The following is a 9,821-nucleotide window of genomic DNA, read 5'->3' as shown; positions in this document are numbered from 1 at the left end:
ACTATTTTTAAAATATTTTTTTAGATATAGGTGGACACAATACCTTCATCCTTTTTTTAATTTTTAGGTGGTGTTGAGCATTGAACCCAGGGCCTCACACGTGCTAGGCAAGCCCTCTACCACTGAGCCACAACCTCAGCCCCCAGTAGAACTATTTCTGATGTTATCATTTGTCAATGTAATGCATATATTATAGTTCATGTGTTAACAATGACCACTCAAGCTCTTATTCTCTTACCATAACCATTATTTACTACTGTTTTTAACCTATGATGAATAGTAAATGTTGGTAATATTACTATTATGTCACTATTCCCCACATCTGGTGTCCCCCACATCAAGCAGTCCCAACCCCTAACGGGACCTCTTTTTCCCCCTCTGGGGTCAGGCTTCATCTTATTGGGAGGACAGAGGTTGGACTCAGTTCCCAAGTCCCCAACATGAAGTAAAAATGGACAGTAGCACCCTTGGCCCCTTTGGACCAGGTGGGACCAGGTGGGTGAGTCCACTGAATGATCCTTCATAAACCAGATGGATGGCAAGGAGCTGGCCCCTCTGGAGGTTGCATTAACCCAGTACTTGAAGCTTCTCTCGGCTCCTAGCTTGCTGGAGGACCCGTTCACCCCTCCATACTGCTTAATGGTTTCTACCGACCTCCCCCTCACCAACAGGATCACCTACAAGCTGGTTCAACCCCGTGAGATAAAAGGAGTTCCAACCACAACCCCCCACCCCAGGACCATAGCTCTAGATCTCAGCTTCTCTACTTGCAAAAGGTCTTGGTATGCCTGCCCTAGCTCAGCTTCAAGGTTATTGTGAAAAATAAATAAAATGGAAATGACTCCTTTAAAGCACTGTACAAAGTATTAAATCTTTATTTGAAGCCTTTCAGTGCCCAAAACTGGCCAAACAGAGTTGTAGGCACAGTCCCTGCCCTGGAGGAGCTCACAGTCTAGTGTGGAAGGCTGCAGGAGCCTGCGACCGTGCTCAGGGGCAGAAGCCATGACCCCTGGCACTCAGAGTGCAGCTGGGCCGTGGGAAAATGGACAAGAAGTTTGTCATCCACTCCACCAACCCTCCCTGGGACAGCAGGCTTCTCTCACTCTGTCCTAGGCACCAGGAGGGGATACAGTTGCTGCTTGGAAAAGCCAGAACACCCCAGCAGCTTATATAGTTAAATAGTTACAAGGGTAACTATTTCCCCAAGCCGCAAACCAGTGCAGCTGAAGCTGGAGGAACCCAGGGCATCTAAAGAACCCCGGCTGGGCCAGCCCAGTCCAGAGGTGGGAAACGGAAGTAAGGCAGATTTGGCACCCGGAGCCAGGAAAGTCAGGTGAGAGGGAAGTTTCCAGGTGGAAAAGTTTATACTAGGGCCCCAGCAGTCACAGCCAATAGAAGAGCTGCCAGCCCGGCCCCCAAGGTTGTAGTGCCTTTGTTAGAGGTGTGCTGGCTGTCACCTTTGGAGGGATACTGTACCGAATTACTGCGATCCTGGTGGCCAGCAGCACCTCCAGCCAATCGTGACCCCTCTTCCCGGGAGACCTCAGGCTGTACTTCCTGGGGAGTTGTCTGGCTGGTTGGGGCTGGGGTGGGTTTGGTGGTAGAGGTGGCGACAGTTGGGGCTTGCGTGGAAGTGGGGACAGAGGTACTTGGGATATGAGTGGTTGGAGCCGGAGTGGTTGGAGGGGGCAGCAGGACAAGGGGTGGGATTCGAGGAGAGAAGTAGGTCTTGTTGCGGAGGTCCGAGTTACAGCGGGAACCCTGGCAGCAGGAGCCGCTGAGGGTGAACCCTGGGCCTGTCACCCCATCCCGGGTGCAGGACTCATCCTGGACACAGCCCCGTACAGGCAAGGACACAGTCACGTTAGCTGCAGGAGGGAGACACAGATAGTCAGTGGGTGGAGGGAGAGAGGTTGGTACAGTCCAAATAAAAATTAAGGGCACCTGGAGCAAGACAAGACAGACAACAGAAAAGGCTCTGCACCCTTTAATCCCCAAATCTCATCGCTGGTCACTCCCTGCCAAACACTGTCCCATTGACTTTGGCACATGGTGGGCCCCATTCCTACACAGAGCTTTGAGAGAAAGAGCTTGCAGCCTGAACTAGGAGTCTGCCTTGAAATAAAGGCTCCGACTGGGGGATTCAACATCTTTCCTATGACCAAAGATCAGAAGGAGCTTCCATTATGTTCCTCTCACCACTCACCCACCTCCATCCCCACCAAAATGTAATCTTACAATTGGAATTACGTCTCCCATAGAACACCTGGTGCCAGATGGTGTTGAAGAATTTTATCTCCCACGGTTCCCCCAGGTGGGGGGCGAGAGGCTGAACCACTTATCTCCTAAAACTCTGAACAGGTAGGATCCCTGAGTTTTAAAGACATGGAACTAGATTCCCTGCACTACCTGGCAGAAGCTTAGAGGCTTAAATATATTTTCCATTGCATGTCCTCATATTTTGTACTTGGAAGCCTTCTATGGAAACATATCCTCTCCCCAACCCCCTAAAAATGCGTTAGGACAAAAAACGTCCCTATCCTCAAGAACTGCATTTCCCAGAATGCTCTAGGACAAGACAAGCACTTAGGCACAAGGACAGTCTCCAGAAACCCTTTTTTGGCAAAAAGCCCCCGTGCCCCAGGAAAGCTACCCAACTGTTAACAACTGCAGGTTCACTCACCTGCGGTCAAGGTGACGTTGCCATCGAAGCAGCCCTTGTAGACGCGGTCGCTGGCATTGTAGCAGCTCACGACCGGCGGCGCTGTACCCTGGCACTTGTCGTGGCTCAGCCCCACGCAGCTGTAGCACTCGGAGCCGTTTGGTTCATACGCACTCTCATTGCCTGCAAGGAAACCCGGCGAAAGAAAGGATGGAGGGGGCTCGGGGAGCACGGCTCGGTCCCCCAGACACACCCCTGCAAACACGTTTCCATAGAGGGCGTGGCCCCGGTCCACCGGTGACCCTCCCGCCATCAGGCTTGGCTCAGCTCCCGGCATCAACCAGTCTCTGCCTACGGTGAAGCCCCGCCGGCTGTCCGCTGAAGCATGACCCAACCCCCGTCCAGGGGGAGTACCCGCCGTCGCGGCCTCGGTTAGCGGACGCCCCCGCTCCCGGGACTGCTGAGATCCGGCCCCGGGCCTTCGGCCCGCCCCCACCGACCTGCCGGGTTGAGCCCGCGCGAGGTGAGGTTGAGCTTGGCGTTGCAGCGGTCCTCAGCGCACTGTTGCAGCTGGATGAAAGCCAGGAGCCCGTGGAGGTCCAGTCCGCGGTCATTCTTGCCCGGGAGTCCGGAACCGCAGCCCCGCACTGCCACCGAGAATTGCCCGTGGACTGCGAAAGGGGAGGGGCGAGAGACAGAAAGGCGGGGCCTCAGCGGGGCGTGGTCTATGGGGGCGGGGCCTCGAAAAGAACCCTAGAAGATAGACAAGCCAGGATCAGGCGGCCAGGGCGCACCGAGCCCAGAGCAGGGCCAGCGGAAGGGGGGAGGAGTCGTGGGGGCGGAGCTTCAAAGAGCAGAGTCGGAGAGGACCCCCTGGGTGACAGAAAGGGACATAATCGAGGAGGGAGGACCAAAAGTAAAGCTAGGACCCGCAGGGTCAAAGAGAGGCGGAGCCGCAGAAAGTAACCTCGGAAGGAACCGAGAGACTGACAATAAAGGTGTAGGATCAGAGGGGGAGGGCCCTGGGGGCGTGGTCGCGGAGAGAGGGTCCGTACAAAGCACTGAGCCCAGAACTAGGGGCTTCCGCAGAGGGTGAGCAGGGAGGCGGATCCTCGGACTGGGAACACTGAGGCTGGGACGGGGAAATTTCCCGCAGGAACGGAATGAGCAGGGAGGTCTCAGCGGTGGAGAGGAAAGGGTGGGTCGGATAGTCCCCTGTCCTGGGCTCAGGTTCTCCCAGTCCGTCCCACCCAGTTCGCAGCTCCCAACTCCCGACCCTCGTAAGCCCCCGGAAGGAGGGGTGAAGCTGTGCTGAAAGGGAGGAATGGACAGCGTTGAAGGTCATGGCCTGGGTCAGGTGAGTCTGTAAGGAGGCGGGCGGGCTGGAGCACCCTGAAGGGGCGTGGACCACGCGGGGGCACTCACTGGTCTCCACCGCCCCCACGGCCTCGGTGCAGACATCCACGCCCGGCGCGCACTTCACGGTCTTCATCTTCTGTGGAGAGCATCCGTCGTCCGCCTTCTGCACGCAGCTGTAGCACTCCAGGGCCTGCGCTCCTGGGGGTGCGAGACCGAATAGAACCGAGCGGTCCTGCCACGCCTCCTACCGCACAGGAAAAAGAGGCCTTCCCACGCTCTGTCCCCGGGACGAGAAAATCCCACTGCACAGACTTTTCCAGGGTAGCACTAATCCGGGGGCACTGGATACTCTGGGCCCTTTCCCCTCTAAACCCCGGTGGGAGCATCCTTCCCACGGCTCCGAATGTCCAAGGTGGGGTATTCCTGCTGTGAGGCCCCTGGTCCCAGGATGGGGGATACCCTCCCGCAGTTCTCTGCTCGAGATGGGAGAACTTTTCCTACAGCTGATGCCTTCCCCCAGTTCCGTCCGGGAAGGACTGGGGCCCTTCAACAGCCTGCCTTTACCAGGATCGAGAACTTTCCCCACAGGCCTCTCTGCTCATGGTGGGAGATCCTCCCCAGAGCCCTCTCTGGAGGGGGCAAGGCCCTCCTCCGCAGACGCCCCCTCTCCACCTCCTCAGGTCTTCCAGCCGCAGACCCACCTTCGGGAAGCAGCAGCGGCAGCAAGAACAGCCAGGCTGTGCTCCAGAGCGCTGCCCGGGCATCTGCTTTCCCGGCGGGGCCCATGCTCTGTCCTGCTCTCTCGGCGTCCCCCTGGGTGTGCCGCCTCCCAGCCCGGGTCCTCTTACCTGAGCCCAGGATGAGTAACCTACCCCGGGGCACCCCTGGCCTTGCCCAACCGGGCCAAGTCAGCGTCCGCTGCGGGGCGGGTGGCCCGCCCCTAGGTGCGTCACGCTTAGGGAGAGCGGGCCCCTGCCCTGTGCAGATGCCAAGGAGGGAAAGGGCGGGAGTGGAGGTTCCCCGACATTCCCTGGGAGAAAGTCTGTGTGTGTTTGGAGTGCGGAGGGAAGAAGGCAGGGGCTACTCAACATTCAGCGTTCAATAGCCATGTAACCGGCATGTACGGTGTGCCCTACTTTGGTGTGGGTGGTGCTAGAGAATAACACAGAACCAGCACCTGTCCTCCAAGAGCTCCCAGTCTGACGGGGGAGACAGATGTCAATCAAACAATCATTGCAAACTGTTATGCACAATGGAGATGAGGATGATGGAGAGACAGTGTAGGGAGCTACCAGGAAGGATGGAGTCTAGGAGTGGGACTGGTTTTCTCTGAGGAGGTCGTCTGAGATGTGACTTCAGACACAGGGATTTAGCCAGGTGGAACATGGTGGGGGAGGGGCACCTGAGAAAGCCCAGCGGTGGGAAGCAGCACTATCCATTCACAGAGGAAAGCTAAGGATCTGGAGCTCAGAGGGCCCAGCACAGAAGGGGGAAACTGAGGCAGAAGAGTCAGGCAGGGGTAAGCCCAGGGAAGGGATTTGGATGAATTGTGAGACAGGTGGGGAACCTTTGAAAGGGTCTAAATCAATTGGGGGACATGGTTAGATTTGCTTTTCGATATGATCAATCCAGGAGGTAGTGCAAACATCTGCCAAGAAATAAATGGGGACTGGGGAGGTAGTTCAGTGATGGGGTGCTTGCCTGACATGCCTGAGGCCCTGGGTTCCATCCCCAGCACCACCACCAAAAAAAAAAAAAAAAAAAGTGAATGGAAAATAAAGAGTGGTTCATTCACCCAATGGGCTTCTATCCAGGAATGGAAAGATCCAGCAAGAGGTGTTTGCAGCCACATGGATACATCTTTATGCACTTTGCTGAAGGAAAGTTATCTTCAGTGAAAGCAAGGGAAAGGGGCCACTGTGGCCTCCATGTAAAGATAAAATAAAATAAAAGGAAAAGGAGTCTAGAAGAAGCAAGAGAAGACCAGAGGACAGATGAGGCAGCTGAACATGGGTGGTTTCCCAGGTAAAAGGAGAGAAACAGCCCGTAAGAGCTGGGAGTTGGCCTGGCACTCACAGAGAGGTGGAGGGATCTATTGCACATAAAATCATCTCACAAACACCAGCGTTAGCCAAGGTCATGCTGTGACTGTGAAAGATGCAGACAAAATCAAGACCACTCCATACCCATGTCTGAACCCAGAAACAAATAAGATCATTATGCAAACCACAAAATGACTAAGCATCCTCATATCCTGCCTAATACAAGTGACTGTTTATATTACTAATATTAATATAAGCTATGACTTTAACTTTGCTTTGTCTTTCCTGTCTCATAAATAAGATTAATAAAAATACCCAATCATAGCATTACCCCTTCTTGGTGACAGTATCCAATCCAGAGCAAACTCAACTTCCTGGGACCGTCCTCAAAATCACTACCCATGAGTCCAAATCCTAAAATGAGTCTTTTCTAATATCCTGTTACTGGTACGCCTCTCGGATCTCCCATGAGGTGCATTCTCCCTCATTGCAGGGAGCAATAAACTCAGCTTGTTCCACCCACGGTGTGTTCCTGGTGGAGAACGTGGGCAGAGGCGAGGGATGGTGCACCTTGGCCTGAAGTGCTAGCAAAGGAAACAGGTGGGAGATCCTCCTTCTAAACGGGGCACACAATGTCACATTTAATCCTCACTTTAAGTATGGCTTTTAAATGATCATTTACTGAACACCTACTCTGTGCAGAGTACTCTCTACGAATCCTCCTGCCATAACAGCTCTGCAAAGAGAGGACTGAGCCCCATTTCACAGTTGAGGAAACTGAGGGTGAGAAGTGGAGGTTGGAAGTGGAGAACTTGGCTTTGACTCCAGGGCTGTGCTCAAAGGTCTCTGTTGCTGCTTGTTAGGGTTGATCCTAAGATCATATTTTGCAATGGCTCTTAGTTTTGGAGCTGGTCAGATTTGGATCTGAGTCCCAAATTCTGATTTGCTGTGTGACCTTGGGCAAGTGGTCCCAATGCCTTGATGTTCAGGGACTTCCTGTATAAACAGAAATAATGACAAAAACACACCTAGTCAGCTTTTTCTATGTGTTCGACACTGTTTTACACTCTACCTGCTTTTGCAGTCCTATGAGAATTTTTAAAGATAGTCAGCTTACAAATGGGGAAATTGAGGCAGAGAGAGGGTAACCAACTTGCCCAGGGTCACACAGCTAGGAAATAAGAGGCACGGCAGTCAGACTCAGGCAGTCTGGCTTGAGGAATAACACATAGGTGTGCGGGCACTCTGGTTACCAACTGTGAAGCTGGCCTCTGTGTGCCCCAGTGTCCTTCTCTGTGAAATGAAGACCTTAACAGCACCTGCCTTATGGCTGCTGTGGAGACTGATGTCAGATGTGTAAAGTGCCTAGTTCTAGGTGCTACAGAAGCATTAGGCACAGCCAAGTGCAGCGGCACACGCCTAAAATTCCAGTGAATTAGGGAGCTGAGGCAGGAGTTTTGCAATTTCGAAGGAACTTAGTGAGACATTGTCTCAAAATAAAAAATAAAAAGGGCTGGGGAGGTAGCTCAGTGGTAAAATGCCCCTGGGTTCATCCCAGTATAAAAAAATTAACTATTATTAGTACTATAAATAGATTGCTGTTGTTGTTATTATTAGTTACCAACAGCCCCTCTTATTGAACTCCCATGTGTGCCAAGCAGGGAGCTCGTTGTTTTAAAGCAACCTCTTCATGAATTCTTAACTAAACGGTGGAGTAAAGTGTCCATTTCACAGAGGAAAAAACCAAGACCCAGAGAGGTTCAGGTTCACCCAGCAAGGGAAGCAGCAGACTCGGCTCCATCTGGGTGGCTTGCTGTCTGATAGCAAGGAAAATAGCGGCTATATCCATTAAGGTATCTGTTCTCCAGACCCTGTCAGGTACCCCGGTTCCCGGCAATGACAAGCACCCTTGTCATATAGGTGGGGTCACTTGGCATCCTCCTGAAGCTCAGAGAGAGAAAGTGAATGATTTCTTATGAGGTCATTCAGCACTGGCTCTGGCCTTCCTGTTCCTAGCCTCAGAATCCCAGCCCCACATCTGGTTTGCTGTGTGACACTTCACCTCTCTGAAGCTCCAAGGTATCCTTTTTATAAGAAAGGAAAAGATGTCTTTTATGGTGGAATGAGGCATTGTGCAAAGTATAAAGTCTAAAATTGAATAGACTGAAATTTTCATCCTGCCTTCTTGCTGTGTGATCCCAAACAATTCAATCTCCCTCTCTGAACTTCAGCTCCTTCCTTTGCTGAATGTGTATTAAAACTCTCCCTCCTGAGGGATGGAGCGAGGACCGATGGGCGGCAGGTAGAGTGATAATACTATTATTGTGTACTTGGGAGCAGGAGGCCCCAGCAGCGTGGGAGAGTTTCAGGGAGGAACCCCAACTGGCCCAACCAGAAGAACTAGCGTCTTGGGAGGGAGTGGGACCCAGGGTGGGGAGTCTTCTCTTGCTCAGGCCTGCCTAGATTCTGGGCCGCTGACCTACACCTGGCCCAGGACCAGAGATCAGAGACCAGAGACCAGAGGGAATTTTGAATTCACCACCTCCATGTTCTCCTGGGCTCCTTCTCCTCTCCACAGTCGGAATTCCCTGCAAAGACTGTGTAGAATCTGGTTCAAGTAGATATATAGAGGGGTCAAGGTAGAAGCAGCCCCAGCAGCTAGAGGTCACCCAGGGCCTCAGAAGCCTGGGGCCATATCCATGATGGGGTTCGTGACCCTTGGGGCAGGGCAGGCTCTGAGTCTCAGATCTACTCCCTGTGGAACATACTTTATGGGACTTAAAAGGGAAGGGATGGGCAGGGCCAGTCAGTTGCTTTTTTTTGTGTGGGGGGGTGCTGAACTCAGGGATGATCTACCATTGAGCTACACTCCCAGCTCTTTTTTTCTCAGTTTGAGACCGAGTTTCAAGTTGCCCAGGTTAGTCTTGAACTTTCATCCTCCTGCCTCAGTTGCTGGGACTCCAGGCATGCACCACCACACCAACTCAGCTGCATTAATTTTTGAGGCCCAGTGCAAAATGGAAATGTGGCATAGGGATACTTGAGGGGCCAGCATGGACCCTCACAGGGGCTACCTGATTGCTGGGTTCCCCTCCTCACCAGGGGCCACCGCCATGCTTCACCCCAAGATGCCATGAGACACAAGTACCCACCCGAATCTTGCTGAGGCAGGATTGAGTTCAAAGCCAGCCTCTGCAACTTAGTGAGGCCCTAAGCAACTCAGCGAGGCCCCGTCTCTAATAAAATATAAATAAGGGCTGGGGATGTGGCCCAGGGGATAAGTGCCCTGTTACCAAAACCAAACAACAAATAAACAAAAAACTCCATTGTTCCACCAAACTTCATTACCAAACACACATTCAAAGATAAAATTATTATTAAGAATTTTCAGATGATGATCACAGAACACAAACTTTAAGAGCAGGGCTCTTCTGTTGACTAGATTGGTCACATGCCCGTGAAGCTGGCTCCGTTCTGGGGGCTGGGTGATGAACTGATCCAAGAATTCAGAAGTCTCACAGCTGGAGGTGGGGTCACCTGGGGTCCTGGAGGACCTGGGGATTTGTACTCCCAGGACTCAGGAACACTAGATGGAGATCCAGGATCCTCAAGGGGGCTGTCTGAGGGGAAGAAAGAGCTGTTTCCAGAGAGACAGCCTAGAGTGCTGGTGGGGGAGAGGGGGAGGACTTTGGCAGCCCGGGCACTTGACCCAGCCTCAGGACCAAGGAGAGCTTCTCCTAGGAGGGGATGTGCCAGGT

General features: G+C 52.9%; 1 protein-coding gene across 1 annotated transcript; it reads right to left on the bottom strand.

Annotated features, from left to right (window-relative positions):
* Positions 1 to 1,362: 1,362 nt before the first annotated feature.
* Lypd3 (LY6/PLAUR domain containing 3) lies at positions 1,363 to 4,807 on the bottom strand. The gene is made up of 5 exons (XM_076839455.2): positions 4,723 to 4,807; positions 4,088 to 4,219; positions 3,163 to 3,333; positions 2,684 to 2,845; positions 1,363 to 1,868 (listed from the first exon to the last, which is right to left on the bottom strand). The coding sequence occupies exons 1-5, from the start codon at positions 4,805 to 4,807 to the stop codon at positions 1,363 to 1,365; spliced, it is 1,056 nt and encodes a 351-aa protein (XP_076695570.1).
* Positions 4,808 to 9,821: the final 5,014 nt, after the last annotated feature.

Source organism: Callospermophilus lateralis, chromosome 18 (assembly GCF_048772815.1).
Source record: "Callospermophilus lateralis isolate mCalLat2 chromosome 18, mCalLat2.hap1, whole genome shotgun sequence".
Classification (NCBI taxonomy): Eukaryota; Metazoa; Chordata; class Mammalia; order Rodentia; family Sciuridae; genus Callospermophilus; species Callospermophilus lateralis.
The sequence above is the reverse complement of the archived record's forward strand: the minus strand, read 5'-3'. Positions and strand labels throughout refer to the sequence as shown.

Bases quoted from the DNA above. Each gene is read 5' to 3' on its own strand.
- Lypd3 (XM_076839455.2), bottom strand. From the start codon at position 4,807: ATGGGCCCCGCCGGGAAAGCAGATGCCCGGGCAGCGCTCTGGAGCACA. The intron at 4,220-4,722 runs GTGGGTCTGCGG...TCGCACCCCCAG, and splicing joins GCCGCTGCTGCTTCCCGAAG to GAGCGCAGGCCCTGGAGTGC. The intron at 2,846-3,162 runs GTCGGTGGGGGC...GTTTCCTTGCAG, and splicing joins GCGCGGGCTCAACCCGGCAG to GCAATGAGAGTGCGTATGAA.